Below are 19,190 nucleotides of genomic sequence, written 5' to 3' on the forward strand. Positions count from 1 at the left end.
TTCCAGTTCTATTATTCAATTCCAGAGCAGAAAACAATCCACTGGAGGGTTCCGACAGGTTGAGCAACAGCAGTGAGAGAAAAAAAAAACAATTGTTGTCATTTCGGGCTAGAAGCCATCATCAAGACTGAATTCATCAAGACTCTTGTAAATTCTCCATTGTATTGTGTCCAATGTTGAGGTATTCCATATGGATGCCTCTTAAATGTTTTCCTTCTTTCTGAACCACTGCTTCCATTCTACTGTTGTTAACAAAGCTCTTGAAAGCATCTCATTCATTTCCATTACTTCACTTCAATTTTTGCCACCTTCAGAGATTCCATCACCAGACACAATTTCCCCTCTCTTCCACTTTCAAAACTTTGTTACTCTCAGATCCACTCTTCCATCACCAGCCCCCCTCCCCCCTTCTAATGGCACTTTCCTTTGTAAATGCAGGTGATGCTACACTTGTCATTTCTCCTCTTTCCATCCCATCATCCAGGGAACTGAACAGTCTTCCCAGGTGATTCACTTGTACTTCGTCCAATCTAGGGAACTACAGTACATTCGGTGTTCAATATGTGGCCTCTTTTACGTTGGTGAAACCAAACGCATATTCGTTTGTTTCCCTTTCAGTTCTAATGACGGTCTCCAACCTGAAATATCGACTCTCTTTTTCCCCACAGTTGGAGCCACAAAAATATGGTCTGCTCTGGCAACCTGAAAGAATCACAAGTCAAAAGAACATTATTTCTTCTTAGCTCTCTCCACTGCACTATAATTGGATTTAATATTTACTCACCTTGTTTTTTCCCCAATATCCAGCATTATTTACATGGGATAAATGGTCTCCAGCTTATGTACTCAACTGAAAAAAGCATGGTGCAACTGACTTCACAGGGGACAGAAAGAAAAAAAAAACAATTACCAGACCACGTTTCACAAGCCTTCAACACTTCAAATCTCATGATGTCTTTATTTAATCATTTATTCTGCATTACCCAAAGTCATCTTGACTTTTTTTACAGCATTTGAGTGACTCAGAAAATACATTGCAATTGAATAATTCATTACATCTTTCATACTAAACAGAATTATTCTTGCACTGATTGCCCTGCTAGATTACCTTTAGACAGAGTTAGAATGCATTGTTTCCATAAAGATAATCATTTCTCATAGCATGTTGCCTGTAATACTGCTTCAGCTATTAGAAGTCAAGATTTATCAATGTAGGCTTTTAAACTAGGTACAGCTGACAATGTCACACTTAGCTTCATTTAAACTAGCTTGCTAACACACATAGAGAAACAAAACTTCAGAATGTCTCACATAGTAAGGAAAAAATCTGCATTTGGTCCCAATTTATAGGCCTCCCAAATATCTCACTGTTCTATTTTCAAATGGATTAGCATTTAATCAGCACATAATGTAAACAACTGAGTAGGAATTAAAATATGACCAGTTACCCACACCATCACTAAATATAAAAGTAAACTACTAAAACATCTGAACTTAAAAGTTCTTAAAAAAAAACTTATTTTGTAAGAAATGATTGTTCAGCTTTCAAATAGGTTTACAAGCAAACAATAAATACATTGTGCTTTCTTCATATAGACATATTTACACTCATCTTTGGCTTATAATAAGTCATAACACTAAGTACCCAGTGTGATCCAACAGATTACACATTAAACTTTAATAAGCCAGCCAGATATTAGCTCATCTACTATTGCAGTCTGTAAACACTTCTGCTTTTAAATGAGCTTGGTTCAAAACAAGATGTGGCATCACAGCGTACAAATTGGTGCATGCAGAAATGTTATTTCAGATGGGAAAAAAAATCAAACTTTTCTTTATGAAGTTTATTTAACCTATCACTGAGTAATGAAATCAATAGTCAGATCATATCGTTAAGATGGCACCAAATGCTGTCTGGTAATAGTTTGGACACATACAAATACATTGTCACACTCAAGATGCTAATATAACAGAATGCTTAAGCTTGTTAAAAAAAATCCCTCATTTAAATTCTTCATGCACAGACTTAGTGATAATTTCCCAAAATTTAGCACTGCTTTGCATCGATATGATCACTAAGAGGATTCAAGATATTCCAAAGCAACATCATAACAGAATCGATATTGATCCTGAAAAAAAGGACAAAAATCTGTTCAGTATTTCATCCAAATATAGCAATAAATATTTTCATTATTTTCTATTAACTTTATGTAACAAATATTAAACACCACAATAGCCCTTCTGAAAGTAGCTTGATAATTTTTAGTCTAAGGAGATGCTTCTAACAATACAATTTTGTCATTCATTACAAAAACCATATCAACATAATGCATTAGCTATAGACATGTTCTGAAATAAAATGGGGAAAAGCCCACAAGCATGTCAATAAATCTGTTTAACCATCAAATCAAGAATTAAGTGCTTAAATTGTGATTTATTTTTAATCAAACCATGTCTAAGCAATGCATTTTAGATTTGTACATTAAATACATGTTAACTGTGCATTGATATAATTCTCGAGGTTGTATATTAATAATGTTTTAAAAAGAACAATTGTTTGTAAGATCCAAAATTAAAGACTGTTTCAACAGCTTTTCTTGAAATAAAAACAAGTGATGCCATCAGAAGTTTCATGTATTACACTTTATTAAAGCATTAACACACATGGATTGCAATCACTTTGTTTATTCCAAAATGGCACCCATTGAAACGCGATGTAAAACATAACATGACATCACGCAGACATGAGTGTTCTGTTATGGAGTCCAGAGGACCCAAAAAATCAACAGCAATAGATAAACACTACAACACAGGGTTACTTAAAAAAAAAAGTTTTTAATTATATTTGAACAAGAAAATAGAATTAAATTTTAACTTATTACTTAACCCACTTATTTAACTTACCTAACCTACTTAATCCCTCCTCTAATACTAAGCGCAGGTGTGTGTAATGTATATTTAAGATTAGAAAAGTTCTTTGTATCACAGTCCAATCTTGCTGGTTGCAGGCAATTCTTGTACTGTGCACAGAAGTTAGCATTAACAAAGTTCACCAGTCTTTGGTGCTTAACAGGCAGATGATTACCACTCAGGAGGGTTCTTGCAGGTTTTCAGAGAGAGATTCCTTTTCCAGGACATCTGTAACTGATTCCTACTCAATCAGTCTCGCTGATGAAAACTTGCCCCTTCAGGGTTCTCCAGATGACCCTCTTTCTTTCAGGTCACCTTTCAGACAGACAGCCTTCTCCTTTGACCAGACAGTCTTCCAAAAGTTTGCCAGCTTTGTCCTTCTGGAACTGATTTCTGTCTCCTCTCTCTCTCTCTCTCTTTCTGTTTTCACACCCTCCCTTTCTGAGAGCAAAACTATTCTTCCTGCCTGCCTCCAAAAATCACATGTTCTCCCAGGCAAGCTGAATGCTGATACTTTATTGCTCTTTTTGCAAAAAGCATTCTGCAAAAGTCCTGCAAATTCTGTGTTTTAAAATGTTTGTGTGCAACCTGCTTTAAAATTCCTCCCAAACCACCTCTAAATACTCTGTCACAGTTCGCATATACTCTTCACCCACAAAATTAATCTGTACTTACTTCATAAATTTTAAGTACAAATTACTTCATACTGGCTGCATATTTTAAAATGACTACAAAGCTCAACTTAAATCTGTTAACACTTGTGGACACTACAGTGAATCATAAACACAACTTCAACTAGTAACATTAAACTATAGATACTAAGCAATCTAACTTGAAAATGCACTAAACTAGAAAAACACACCAAGTCTTTATGTCACTGCACATAACCCTTGCAATACGCTGGAGGATGTTTTTCTCTTTTGGATCTTCACGGGAATGAAGAACATGGAACAGGAGCACAAACTTGTAACTTTTCTCAAGCAGATAACATCTTATCGCTGGCTGACCCTACTGGCTGTGTATCCAGCGTTCAGCTGGGCAGACAGCAACGATGGTGTCTCAGCAACAGATAATGGAGTTATCCCGAGGAAATAGGGTAGATTCGTGCCAAAGGAGAAATGTCAAAGGTATCATCTGAAATTGGCACTGAAATGGGGTCCTCAATTGCTCTTAACTAGTCATTGTGCCACTTCCATATCATGTCACCAACTATCACAGAATATGAACATAGACTTAGTTTCTTGAGAAGCACACCTCTTATCCACGTTTCTTTACTCTCCCAGTAATCTTGTATTAATACTTGTTCTCCAATCTCCAGAGATCTTGTTGGCTTACTCGGGGATGTCAACAGTTGAATATGAAGCCCGATGTTTGGGTGCACCATAGCGAATCGAGTTCTCAGGTTGCGTCCTAACATCAATTCTGCAGGCACAGTTTGTGGTTGAGTGCAATGTTATTCTGTATGATAACAAAAATTCTATAATCTTGTGGTTTCATGATGCTTTTGATAAACTCCTTGCTTTCATCACACTTTTAAAGGTCTGTACGAAGCGTTCAGCTTCCCCATTCATACTCAGAAAGTTGGGTGCAGATAATATGTGTTGCACATTGTCGTTTTGCAGGGACTGTTTAAAGGCGTCTGATACAAAATGAAATCCATTGTCAAAAATCAGTTCTATGGGTAATCCATGATCTGCGAACACATGTCGTAGTCTTTTGCGCACAAGTTGTAGTCTCTCAATTGTCTTTTCAGCTGTTGTTGATCACATTTGCCACACAATAGGCCATCTGGAGTGTGCATCGAAAATAATCAGAACGTTGTCACCCATAAATGGACCATAAAAATCAATATGAATTCAGTGTCATGCTTGGGATGGCCATTTCTATGGGTTAGTTTCGGCTTACGGCACATTTCTTGACAGATCTGGCATCTCCGAACCATCTGTTCAATGTCTATGTTGATTGATGGCCACAGTCGTGCATGTGTGCCAGAGCTTTCATCCAGACCATTCCTGGATGATTAGTGTGGTGCTCCTTTAGAATGGCCTCTTGCCATTTCTTGGAGATGATAGCCCTTGTCCGCCACAGCAGGCAACCTTCTTCGATTGAGATTTTGATCTGACAAGTATAGAAAGCTTTCAAGTCAGGGATAATACAGTCTGCCTCGGGCTGACTGGTCAAGGTAAAGTAGAAAATCTTAGATAGTGTGGCCTCTTCTTATTTCTTTGCAGATCACCTTAGCTGTAATGGGCAAGAGGTGAAGTTGATAGCTATCGCTTCCGCCGTCCATTTAATGTTCCCTTCTGAGTGCTCTTCTGATGCTAATGCATCTGCATGTCTGTTCTTGTCTGCAGGATGATGCTTTATAAGTCATAAGCGTATACAGCAAGCTCCATCTCCCTCTGTTGATTTCCTGCAGCCTCTAGCATAGGAATACCTTTCTTGGAACCAAAGATCAAACCCAATGGTTTATTTTCAATCACTAAGATGAATTTCTTACCATGTAGCTATTGATGAAATTGTTTGAGATCAAATATTATGGTCAATCCTTCTTTCTTCAGTTGCGCATAGTTTCGTTGACAGGCCGTCAAAGAGTGGAGGCATATGGAATGGGTTGTACCACTTTTTCCGTGAACTGTGACAATACTGCACCGAAACCAACAGGTGAAGCATCAACAGCAAGGCTAACTTCCTTGTCTGGGTCGTAGCGAACAAGAACATTTTCACTTGAGGTCAACAGTTTCTTCACGTGATTTAAAGTTTAAGAGGGAAATGTTTGTGTGCATTTTGGTCAGTATGGTTCATAGTGTGAAAAATAAATTAAAAAAAAGTCAAAAATAAAAGGAACGCGAGTTCATAAAAGGCTTAAAAAAAAGCGATTTAAAGCTTTGTTGGTCTCAGCATTCCAGCACCATTTCTGGTCTTGTCTAAGCAGTTTGTTGAGTGGGTTGCACAGAGTTGACATGTTGGGGCTGTGCTTGCAGTAATAGTTAACCAAACATAAGAATGATTGTAATTTAACTTGATTCAATGGACAAGGTGCACTGCAAACAGCTTCGGTACCAGCTGAATCCATCCTGACTCCTTCATGATCAATCATAAATCCCAAATATGTCACTAAAGGTATCATAAACACAGACATGACACAGTCTGACTTTAGCTTGTTCTAACCTGGCTAGGATTTTTCCAGGCTTGCTAGAGGCTCTGTGTTGTCCCTACCCATATGATGATGTCATCTAGGTAACATATAGCATTCAGTCTGTGCAATAATTTGTCCATACAGCTTGAAATATCGCTGGGGCTGATGATATTCCATATGGCATCTGGGTATAGGTGAACAATCCCAGATGAGTGTTGGTGGCAACATGCTTTCTCGATTCAGGATTCAATTCGACTTTTTGATAAGCTTGTGATAAGTTCAGTTTTGTGAATTTTTTACCACCATTCAGAGCTTGAATTAATTCCTCCACTCTTGGAATTGGATGTTCAGGGACTTGCAAGGCTTGACTATTGTCATATTGTGGTCACCACAAATTCGAATGCCACCACTGGGTTTTCTGACTGGTACAATAGGAGCTGCCCAGTTGTTGTACTGAAGTTTCTTGATTATTCCTTCACTTTCTAATCTGTTGAGTTCTGTTTCAATCCTTTTCTTGATTGCAAAAGGTACTGTCCTTGGCTTAAAGAACTTTGGTTCGGCATCTGGTTTCACCATAATTTGGTCTGGACTCCCTCAATTTTACCCACATTCTTCCCAAATAATGTGTGGTACTTCTGAATCACTTTTCGTCATCATCAAGTCTGTACCTTCCTAACTGCACCAATTGCTTTCCAATCAAGTTGGATATACGACAACCAATTATTTCCAAACAAGGCGGCTCCTTTTACATCTACAATGTAGAGAGGTAATCCTTTCTTTGTCTGTCCCTCAAAATCGATGTCAACTTTATATTTTCCCAGCATTTTAACTTTCTCTCCTGTTATGAGCCCAGAGGACCCTAAAACCCAGCAGCTATAGATATTCACCAAGAGAAATTGCTATGTAAACAAAAGTTGCTTTTAATTATCTTTAAACATGAAAACATTAACTTATTATTATTAACTTAACTAACCTAACTTAGCCTCCTTCTACTTCTAAGTGCACATGTATACAATGTGTGTGTAAGTTTAGAAAAGTTATTTGATTCATAGTCCAATCTCACTTTTCATTCCTCCAAGTTCACTGGTTGCAGGCAATTCTTATACTGTGCACAAAATTTAACATTTATAAAGTTCACCAGGCTTTGGTGCTTGAAAGGTAAATGGTTACCGCTCAGGAAGGTTCATGCCGGTTTTCAGAGAAAGATTTGTTGTTCCTGGATATAAATTGATCCCTTTTAATCAGTCACATCAATGTCCAGCTGAAGAAACTTGCCCCATTAGGGTTTTGCAGATGATAACCTCTTTCTTTCAGGTCACCACAGAGTTCCGTTTTGTTTCTCTTATTTCAAGTGAAACATTAGGCAGCCAGTCCTCTCCTCTTGTATAGACCAGGCTGAACTAAGCACTCACAACCCGTCTTCCGAATGGGGGTTTTCCACAAGCTTTCCAGCTTGTCCTGTTCCAGCCTCAGCTGCTGCTGCTGACTGTAACACTGTAGAACTGAACTCTCTCTCTCTCTCAGAGAAAAGCCTGTTTGACTCTCTCTGCTTGCAAAACCACATGATCCTCTTAGAACAGCAAGCTGCACTCCAGACAGCCTGCAGCTCCAAACTACTCCTCCGATCTCTTTCATCTGTTGCTTTTCAAAGCAACAATCCTTTAGTGAAGTCTCTTGGGCACCCCCAAAGTTTTTGCAAAGGCCCCCAAGAGCTGCCCTATCTGGCTTGAGCAGAGCTCCAGTATTTTAAATGAGATCTGTCTTGAAGTGTTTGTATATGACCTACATTAAAAAAAACCTGCCACACTTTATCTCCCAATTAAAACATACCTATATACAATACAAATACAACATAATCTGTCTCACTCCTGTGACAGTCTTTAACAAAATGTTGGACTGTTCCATTTTGAGTTTGGCCAGTAATTTGTCCTTTAGATATTTCAGCATTAGTGCCACAGTGGTCCCTGTGCCAAGTTCCATCTGGACAAGTTCGCTGTTAACCTTTATCCAAACAAGAATTTCTGAGCTGCAATCCATAGCACCACAGATGTACATTAATGCCAATGCACAGCCATCCTTGGAGTCACTTTTATACTCTGTCTCACTGCCAGAACTTGTGCCATTTTCAATGATGCTTTTAACTTTGGAAGTTTGTTTTTTATACTTGACTTTCTGATGTTTCTTCATCCTGTGTCCCTCTTTCGCTCTCTTTTTTTCTGTCTTGTGTTCTGTCTTGGATACTTGGGCGTGATGTAACATGAATAATAGTCTTCCTGTAGTAAGTCATCAGGGTTGTCGTTACTTCTCCCACAACAGAAACATTCACATCGGTTTATTTTCTTCACTGTGTGAACCCCATGTATGACCTCAATGTGACGATAGGCCATTTTGAAGCCCAATGCTGTCTTGTAGGTGGACTGAATGTCCATTACTTTTTGTGCTCAACAAGTGTTGTTGGGCACGGTAGTCAGCCAAGCCAATTACCAACATATCTCTCAAGGCCTCGGTCAAAAATCTACCAAAAACACAGATCTCCGACAACTTATGCAATTTAGTTAAATATTGGCTCATAGTTTTGCCGGACTTTTGCTTTCTGGTATAGAAGTTGTACCTTTCTGCCATTACCATGGGCTTTGGGGACAAATGGTATCCGACTAGATCACGTAACTCTTTATAAGCCTTGGTATATGGTTTTGCAGGTGCCAATAGAGTATTGATAAGACCATATGCTCTGCTCCCCACCTTGATCAAAAATAACGCCTGTTTCTTGCTGCAATATCATGGACAATGCAAGTCAAACCTATCAACATAATCAGACCAATCCTCAGTCTCTTTACAGACACCAAAATGTCCTTCTGTCATTTGCACTACTTAATATTCACTCACAAAGTAAATCCTGTTATCCAAGTACAGTTCACTTTTACTTGCTCATTGCCTTCATCGCAAATTTTCAATGCTGACGAACATATGTGCTATTGTCCAGCTACTGCTTGATGGCGTCCCAGCTGCCGTTTTCTCAACAAAACTCCTACTTCCGATGTCCTCTTTATGTGAAATTCCATGGATTCCATTGTCCAGAATGTAGACCTGTCCGTTTTAATCCTTGTCACCAGTTCTGTCGTGCATTACTTTTTGCTAAAGCTTTAACATACACGGATTGGAGTCAATTTGTTTATTCCAAAATGGCACCCATTGAAACTCGATGTAAAACATGACATCATGCTGATATGGGCGTTCGCATAACAGAGAAACAAGGAGTAATCACAAATTAGGATTACAATTTTAGATATTAGTAAATAAAATAGATACAGCCTCTATGAACAGTAGTTTAAAAAGATAGCAAAAAGTAAGAATGATTTTTGTTCCAGTTCCAAGCTGAAATTGGTCAAAATTCTAAATGCTGAATTTGAACTCGTAGCAGGATGTGGTTGGGAACATCTCTGGGCTAATTATGCATATTGATGTTATCTGATTATTGCTAGATACAGAACAACAGTAGAAATACCACAATAGCTTGAATCCCCTTGCAACTTGAAAATCTATTTTCTTTTATTTAAGAGCTCAGATGAGATGCACAAAATGAAATTAAATCAACAGAAGGTCTAGGGTTGAACACAATATGCTGGCTGACAGGTTCCAGAGAAATGTTTATATGCATCCATAATGTAATACTTCCACTCATTACTGTAACAAACACAAAAAAAATATTTATTTTCCTTCAGGATATCAGAATGGAGCTAACAAATGAAAACATGTAGTTCACTCCGGTGATGCAACACATCTTGCAACGGCCCTCGATCTTCAAGGTTCCATCTTATTCAGACTGCCAATCCAATGCAAAATGCTGTGGTTGAATCGATTTAATGCTCATCTGTGATGGCAGCTGAGCCTCACAGTATCTGCAAAACTTTTTTTTTGCACACTTTGGAGCATTAATTTTGCAATGAGAAATAAATGTAATTAGAAAAAAATGTCCTAATTTTCTTTTGTGGTTTGAACAAGTTTTAGTTTCAGCCTTATAAATTGTGTGACACACGAGTTGCCCAGGAATTAATCTTTAGCATTGCACAAATTATTGTAACTAATAAAATCGCAGTGGGTACCTGCTTAAATGGGAAATTAAGTTCTTAGTTACAGAACTAATTTATAGAAAATATTTTTGTAACTTTTAATTTGCACAAAATTGTAAATCACCTTTATGATTTTTGTCAGATAGATAAAGCAAAATTATTAAGCATTTACAGCGTTTCATTTCATTTCAGATGACCAAAAAAATGTAGGATAGTGTTCTTCACAGTTCCTGCCTTTCTTTCCCCCCTCTTCTCTGTTCTCATTTATCTATCTCCTCCAAACAGATTAGTTATAATTAATGACCTTCATTTTTTTCATGCTGGGTGCCATTCAGTTTTTCTTGGCCTCTCCATCAGAAAATGCCACAGCACAGAAACAAGACTCTCAGCCCATTTAGTCCATGCCAAATTATCACCCAGACCATAGCCCTCCATACCCTTCCTATCCATGTACCTGCCCAAATTTTTTTTTATCAGTCAAAATCAACCCCATTTTCACCACTTCAGCTGACAGTATGTTCCACACTCTCACTTTGATTTATGAAGTCCAATGTGCCAAAAGAATCAGAGACATTCCCTTTTTTTCTCTCTATACTTTTCCCTTATCTACAGTGAAAGCATGTTTGATTTCTAACTTTTCCTAATTCTGATGAAAAGTTATACGAAATTGCTCATCTTGCCACAGATGCTGCTTGATCTACTTAGTACTTCCAGCAGTTTCTGTTTGTATAGCTTATCTAAATATGTTTTCAGTCCACCCTGGATTAGAGCTTTGTGCAGAGACTGATTTTTCTTTTACCAGGTTTCCTCATATCTCATTTAGCTGGTCATAAGAATGATACCACCCTGTTGTTGTATCTTTCTTATAAACCAGAACATTCCAATCTTAGCCCTAATCAAATGAAAAGGAATTAAATCTGTACCCTTGCATTTGAAGGTACTGCAGATCATTGAACAGCGACACCAATAAAACCTGAATTTAATTCTACTATAGTACAAGTAGGCTTGTAGCTTACGGCTTGTTTAATATGACAGGTTGAATATTTCCTTTCGACATTCTGAAGAGATTGAAGCAGAAAATAATTTCTCACCAAGGTTTCCACCATATTTGGTTTGTTGTTTCTAAGTGTCTTTACTCCATGGAAAACATCAACCACATTTTGCCTCTTGATCATTTCACAAATGATGTTAATGGCACAGAACATTCCGCTGCGCCCTCCTCCGTTTCTGAAATATGCAAAGAAATGCACAATTTGCAAATTTCCAATGTTACATGCTATTTTCCAGGCCTTATGAAATTGAAATCACGCTTGATTAATATGCTACAGTTTCTGAGGATGTAACAAACGAGAAATTAAGGGAAATTTAATGTACTGCAGTGCATTTGGATTCCCAAAAGCCATTTCATATGGCGTCATAAAATATTACTGTGAAAGAGGTGTGAAAATGATACATATAGGTAGAGGAGTGGCTACAGAGTTGGAATAGATAATTCATTTTCAGAATAGCCATTGGTATCTAATGGTGTCGATGCTGTGCAATTGCTCAGCAAAAGGAGGTGTAAGGCGCTCCTTCTGTCCGATAGCTTACAGGTCACCCTTGGGCAAGGTATAGTATCTGTTTAGCCTCCCAATCAGGCTCATGTGAAGCCATGGATTGCACATGGTGGATGATTTTTACAAGCAGATTTTACAAATTGGAATTTATGGTTGTGAAACTAAAAGCGCTAGGCAGATGAATCTGCTGATCAATGTCCATGGTTACCTCTTCAGTATGGACACTGCAACTGAAGAAGGCAATGGGCAACGAGAAACCACTTCAGTAATTTTTCCCTTGTATAATCATGAACTCAACATCGACGATGGTCTCAGCTCAAAGATGGAGCCTTCATCGAAGGAGAACAGAGGAGGCAACAACTACAATTTGGAGGGTCAGGGATCACGATGGATGGAGAGACATGATCACTCACCTGAACAGGAAGGCACCTAATGGCAAACCACAGGGCTAATGCTGAGATTTCAACCAGCATAGATCCCAGAATAAGCTATAATGTTGACTTAGACAAAGTTTTACAATTTATGTAAAATTCATGAGAGGAGCATTGTTACTCTGAGGAACTCAAGTTAAATAAAGTCACAAAAGACTGAACAGCTCTTTGTGCAAATTCCCCTCCTAAATTTGCTGAAATCCTTTTGAACAATTTTTCAAACCAAAGGGAACACGAAACAATATAGCTATTTTAGCTTATTTTTCAACAATTCAAAGCGGTATAAAATTATCCAAGGTGCCCAATCTGAATCTAGAGTTAAACATAAGCATAACAATATTGGTCATTACATCAATTTTGAGCTAAAATGGCATCCTGTGAATATACACATAAACTGCAGTGTAAATTCGACCACTATTCACAACAGCTGTAAGTACTGAAAAATTGTCAAATGCAATAAATAAAAAGCGCCTTTATGATGTTACTCACAGACAGTGAACAATAGTGCGTCCTTCTCCTTCATCACATTCCTCTTGCCATTTATCAACCTGAAGGATTAACTTCAGAAATGATCGCTTTGAGGCAGGTACTTCTCTATGAGCTGCCCAGCCCAAGTACTGGAACTGCTGCACCATGAGATAACCTTCTTGAGGCTGTAGGATTTAATAAGGAACAGACATTGATATACCTGCTTCAATATAAAAATAATAAACTGGCCGTTGTCATCAAGCTAATTCATCTTGCTAAAGTAGCTTTAACTGCTGCCAATACACAATAAAAGAAAGCATTATGCTAATCCTAAAATATATAGAATTGCATTTTCAACAAACCCGTCTCCTCCTGCAGCTTTTATTTCTCTAATAATGTTTCACACAAGCTATTGTATTGCAGTGTACCCAGAGAGAACAAAACTGGTTGAGGGATGTAATTCTGACGAAGATGAATGCCTACATGTATTTCTTTTATTGTTGTTAATACCACCTGACACCCCAGAAAATCCATGCATTTTAAGGAATAGTGTGATTACTATATTCTTCCAAATGCTGTTCTGATGTTTGCTGGCAAATATAAAATCAGAAGTTTTAATTTTAGTCAAAGCATCTCAATTATACATTTGGAGGTTTTTTTTAAATAATTCATTGTGAAGCAGATCACTGAGAAAAATGAGAAGAGAGTCAAAGACTGGAAATTTAAAATTAATGACTAAGTAATAAGATCACTGACCAACGAGCCCAGCAAGTGCAGAAAATATTAATTCATACAGGATTAAGGGGACCACGGTATCATGGCTTTGGCACTATTCGGTCCAATATTTCTCAATTGCCTCCCTTTGATCCCAGTACTCACATCCATTTTCTCTTCTTTCACTCTAATTCTCCACTTACTGTGGTTGTCTTCCTAAAAAGGAAATGATTGTGTTCTGCTGGGCATTCACAACACCATGCACATGGCCCACTTTTGTATGGTTAAGCGTCAGTTTAGTTAAGGCTGCATTTGCAGTATCAGCTGCAGCTCAACTGGTGGCATTTGTATCTTTGAGTCAAACGTTTCTCATCCAGGAACTTAGCAAAAAAAAGATTTGACATTAAAATGAAGTACAGAGATAAATTGGCATTGTAGGAAACAACATATTTCTGCTGAGGCACTGAATTGAGGAAAAATTCATGAGCTCCCTCAGATGGTTGCAAATGATCCCATGTAAGTCTTCTGAAGAGCAGTAGAAGTATCAGTTACAAACATCTGATTTATATGGACACCCCCCCCACATAAAGATCAGAGTTTCTACTTGCAGAAAAAAAAAATCTATTATAAAAACCCAGAGACCTAGGTTCGAATCCATTGCTGTCTGTCAGTAGTTTGTATGTTCTCCCTGACACCGCGTTAGTTTTCCCCAGGCATTCTGGATTCCTTCCATGTACTAGATATGGAAAGTTAATTGGGCAGGTGGGTGCATTTGGGTAGCATGGCCTCATGGGCTGGAAAGGCCTATTACGACACTGTATCTCTAAATTAAATTACATAGCTGTCTGACATTAGCCAATGTTCATTCTTGGAGAAAACATTGCATATAGGTTCATCTGTATCACAGCTAATAACGATCATGTATATCCATCATCCAAATGTGCACAGCAAGGAGACTTCATTGGTCACTAAGCTTGTAATCCCTTTAACTCTGGCAAATACTTGTACACCAAACTGCCTGCCTCTCCTGCAACCACACTGTGTGAATCAACCCTCAACCTTACCTTGTTTGAATGGCTAACTTCTACATCAGATTCAGATTTCAGATTTATTGTCAGAGTACGCTCTTGACATCACATACAACCCTGAGATTATTTTTCCTGTGGGCCAGGCAGAATGGCCACTTATTGGTAGTGCAAAAAAAAAATTGCGCAATGTACAAATGAAAACAAATAAACAAATTTTAACAACTGTCTGTGCAACACAGAGAGGAAAAAATAACAGTAAAGTCCAAAAGTAAGAGTTCAGAAATGAGTCCCTGATTGAGTTTGTTGTTGAGGGGTCTGATGGTGAAGGGGAAGCAGCTGTTCTTGAACCTGGTGGTATGAGTTTTGTGGCACCCCTACCTCTTTCCTGATGGTAGCAGTGAGAAAAGAGCACGTGCTGGGTGGTGTGGATCCTTGATGATTGCTGCTGTTCTCCGAGGGTAGTGTTGCCAGTAGATGCTCTCGACAGTGGGAAGGGATATGCATGTATTGTCCTCAGCTGTGTTGACTACCTTTTGCAGGGCTTTACACTTAGGGGTATTGGTGTCCCAATACCAGACCTTGATGCAGTCGGTCAGCCCACTTTCCACCAAACATCTGAAGAAATTTGCAAGGGTTACCGATGTCATACCAAACCTTTACAAACTCCTTAGGAGCCGACATGCTTCTTCATGATGCCATTAGTGTGTTGGCTCCAGGAAAGAACTTAAATTTTCTCAACCTCTCCATCTCTGATACCCCAGTGATCACTGGATTGTACATATCTGGTTTTCCTTCTCTGAAATCAATAATCAGCTCTTTGGCTTCAGTGACATTGAGTATGCGATTGTTGTTGGTGCACCATTTGGCCAAGTTTTCAATCTTCCTCCTGTTTGCTGACTTATCGCCTCTTTTTATACAACTCACTCTTCTTTGGCTTGGCTTCGCGGACGAAGATTTATGGAGGGGTACGTCCACGTACAACTCACTACCGTGGTATCATCAGCAAATTTGTAGTTGGTGGTGTGGTCGTACCGAGCCATACAACCATAGGTGTAATGTGAGTAGTGCAGGGGGCTAAGAGCGCAGTCCTGTGGTGCTCCAACACTGATGGAGACTGTGGAGGAGATGTTCTTACAAATCCTCACTGATTATGATCTGCAGGTGAGGAAATCCATGATCCAATTATATAGTGGGCTGTGGAGCCCAAGGTCTTGGAGTTTGCTGATCAGTTTTGAGGGGATAATGGTGTTAAATACCGAACTGTAGTCGATAAAGAGCATCCTAATATATGTACCTTTGCTGTCCAGGTGTTCCAGGGCTTTGTGTAGAGCTAGTGAGATGGCATCCACCTGTTACTATGATAGGCGAATTGGAACAGATCCATGTCACTTCTCAGACAGGAGCTGATGTGCTCCAACATCAGCCTTTCAAAGCACTTCATCACTGTTGCTGAGAGTGCCATTGGTCAACAGTCATTTAGGCAGGTTACCACACTCCTCTTGGGCACCGGGTACAATTGACGTCTGTTTGAAACAGACGAAAATCACGCCCTGCCGGAGTGAGATGTTGAAGATACCCATGAATATGTTGGTCCGCACAGAGTTTTAATACTCGGCCAGGTACTCCATCTGGACCAGGTGCTTTCCTCGGATTCGCTCTCCTGAAGGTAGCCCACATGTCATTCTTGGATATGGACGGGAGTGCACAGTGGTGGGTCTTTCTTATTCTTGTGGTCGAATCGGGCGTTGAAGGCATTGAATTTGTTGGGAGTCAAGCTTTGCCGCCTCCTAATGCACTGAATTTTGTTTCATTCAAAACAGATGACATAATACTAGTAATTCTTTGGCTTGGCTTTGCGGACGAAGATTTATGGAGGGGTAATGTCCACGTCAGCTGCAGGCTCGTTTGTGGCAGACAAGTCCAATGCGGGACAGGCAGACATGGTTGCAGCGGTTGCAAGGGAAAATTGGTTGGTTGGGGTTGGGTGTTGGGTTTTTCCTCCTTTCTCTTTTGTCAGTGAGGTGGGCTCTGCGGTCTTCTTCAAAGGAGGTTGCTGCCCGCCGAACTGTGAGGCGCCAAGATGCACGGTTTGAGGTGATATCAGCCCACTGGCGGTGGTCAATGTGGCAGGCACCAAGAGATTTCTTTAGGCAGTCCTTGTACCTCTTCTTTGGTGCACCTCTGTCACGGTGGCCAGTGGAGAGCTCGCTATATTACACGATCTTGGGAAGGCGATGGTCCTCCATTCTGGAGACGTGACCTACCCAGCGCAGTTGGATCTTCAGCAGCGTGGATTCGATGCTGTCGGCCTCTGCCATCTCGAGTACTTCGATGTTGATGATGAAGTCGCTCCAATGAATGTTGAGGATGGAGCGGAGACAACGCTGGTGGAAGCGTCCTAGGAGCTGTAGGTGATGCCGGAGCCGAACAGCAGTGTGGGTATGACAACGGCTCTGTATACGCTAATCTTTGTGAGGTTTTTCAGTTGGTTGTTTTTCCAGACTCTTTTGTGTAGTCTTCCAAAGGCGCTATTTGCCTTGGCGAGTCTGTTGTCTATCTCGTTGTCGATCCTTGCATCCGATGAAATGGTGGAGCTGAGATAGGTAAACTGGTTGACTGTTTTGAGTTCAGTGTGCCCGATGGAGATGTGGGGGGGGCTGGTAGTCATGGTGGGGAACTGGCTGATGGAGGACCTCAGTTTTCTTCAGGCTGACTTCCAGGCCAAACATTTTGGCAGTTTCCGCAAAACAGGACGTCAAGCGCTGAAGAGCTGGCTCTGAATGGGCAACTAAAGCGGCATCGTCTGCAAAGAGTAGTTCTCAGACAAGGTGCTCTTTTGTCTTGGTGTGAGCTTGCAGGCACCTCAAATTGAAGAGTCTGCCATCCGTGCGGTACCGGATGTAAACAGTGCCTTCATTGTTGAGGTCTTCCATGGCTTGTTTCAGCATCATGCTGAAGAAGATTGAAAAGAGGGTTGGTGCGAGAACGCAGCCTTGCTTCACGCCATTGTTAATGGAGAAGGGTTCAGAGAGCTCATTGCTGTATCTAACCCGATCTTGTTGGTTTTCGTGCAGTTGGTTAACCATGTTGAGGAACTTTGGGGGGCATCCGAGGTGCTCTAGTATTTGCCAAAGCCCTTTCCTACTCACGGTGTCGAAGTAATAAACTGCAGTAATAAGTATAAGTATATGGAAAGGAATGTAGCATTTCTCAAATCATTAAAGAGATCCACCACTGAATAAATGGAGGCGCTGTCATTTTGGCATTAGGAAACCATCGAATAAAATAATGACAAGTTGAAATGGACTGTGCTCCAGAGATAATGCGTCCTTGATTCCACTCTTTCATTTAATTTCAAATGACCAGCAATGATTTCTGGTCAATTTAAAGAAAAATGTTGATCATCCTTGAGTGAAACCTCAAGTGACAGCAACAGTAAATTCATGCAGAAGGATGCCATCAGATAATGTTCTGTGATATCCATCACAACAAAACATGAAATGCAAATTGCACAGCTAGTATTCACAGTATTTTCTGCTTCTGAAGATTTCCAACATGCACAGCGTTTTGCTTTTGTATAAATTCAGTGGCAGTAGGGTTGCGGTCCAGTACTTCCATAATCAATAAAGAGTGATTATATCTGTCAAGAATCATACATCCTCATGGCTCAAGTGCATCAATGGCTCGTCTTCTTTCTCTTGTCTTTCTATTCTACTGGGACTGCCACTTTCTACACTGTCACTTCTCATACAAAAAGACCTTTCTCATCCTTGTTTCAAGAGAGTACGAGCAATATTTTAAATCGACTTCACTGGATTCTAATCATTTTTACCTTAACTTTCTATTGTGATTTAAAAAGAAATTCATCCTGATCAGCGGCTGCTATACCGATTTTTCAGTTAATTGTTTTTTACTGTTTTTTGATTAAAAACAAATGTTTTGATGATGCTTCTTCCCCTCTCATTCTAACTTCTTTGTTCTTCCCACAGATATTTTTATTCTTTCCAAATAAACATTTGTAAAATGGATAAGAAATATCATAAAACAATACAATAAAATTATGTCATTCCAGAATACATCACAAAAGTGTTACCAATTCATATTTTTATGTAGAAAGCTAAAAAAAATCTAGATCAGCTTTTGTCTGAATGATGATAACATCCCACCAATGATAGGTGCAAACATCTCGCCATAAATTCTGCTTGGAACAATCAAGGTGCTTTCTGCTTCTATTGAAGGCTGGCAGATTGCACCATAATTTGCTATTATTAAAATATTATTGGCCACCATTTCTATTTTGTATGAACTAATTTATATTTTAGTTGGTCCAAGTTTAATATCCATTTAACATGGATACTGTGACAGTCAATTTGAACATACCCAAAGGTACTGTGGGAGCATGTTCACCTGAAGGACTGCAGTGACTCAAGAAGGTGACTGTTACCTTCTAAAATGCATTTAGGGATGAACAATAAGTGCTGAGCTCGCTAGTGTTGCCAGATCCTGAAAACAAATTTTCTCCTGGTCTCTAACAACTGCTAAATCTCTGACTAACTGAAACATAGTCAGTTATCAAGCTGATCAGCTGCTTGAGTTGGGAATATCAAACATCATATAATGTTCTGTGATATCCATTCTACTAAAATCAAAACTTAAATTGTACAGTGGGCAGTCACAGCACTTATTGGATCTCTTGAAGTTTATCAACATGGACAGCATTGTGCTTCTGTATAAAATCAATGGAATAGTTGGGCAAAGGACCTGATATTGTGCTATAAAACTCTATGATGCAATTCAATGGTTTGTGATCCAGCGCTTCTATAATCAATAAAGAATGATTTTATCTGGCAAAAATCCTATATCCTCATGGCTCA

The 19,190-nt window shown here is 39.3% G+C and overlaps 1 protein-coding gene across 8 annotated transcripts in view; it reads right to left on the reverse strand.

The window, feature by feature from the left end:
- Positions 1-930: 930 nt before the first annotated feature.
- Positions 931-19,190, reverse strand: part of ptprk (protein tyrosine phosphatase receptor type K) — a 612,998-nt gene continuing 594,738 nt past the window's right edge. For all 8 annotated transcript variants that reach the window (XM_069886984.1, XM_069886983.1, XM_069886980.1 and 5 more), the window contains 3 exons: positions 12,596-12,759; positions 11,211-11,346; positions 931-2,129 (listed from right to left, as the gene is read on the reverse strand). In XM_069886984.1, coding sequence (XP_069743085.1) covers positions 2,076-2,129; positions 11,211-11,346; positions 12,596-12,759 — 354 coding nt within the window. In that variant the 3' untranslated portion in view covers positions 931-2,075. The remainder of the gene's footprint in view (positions 2,130-11,210; positions 11,347-12,595; positions 12,760-19,190) is intronic.

This window comes from Narcine bancroftii, chromosome 6, assembly GCF_036971445.1.
Source record: "Narcine bancroftii isolate sNarBan1 chromosome 6, sNarBan1.hap1, whole genome shotgun sequence".
In the NCBI taxonomy this organism is placed as follows: domain Eukaryota; kingdom Metazoa; phylum Chordata; class Chondrichthyes; order Torpediniformes; family Narcinidae; genus Narcine; species Narcine bancroftii.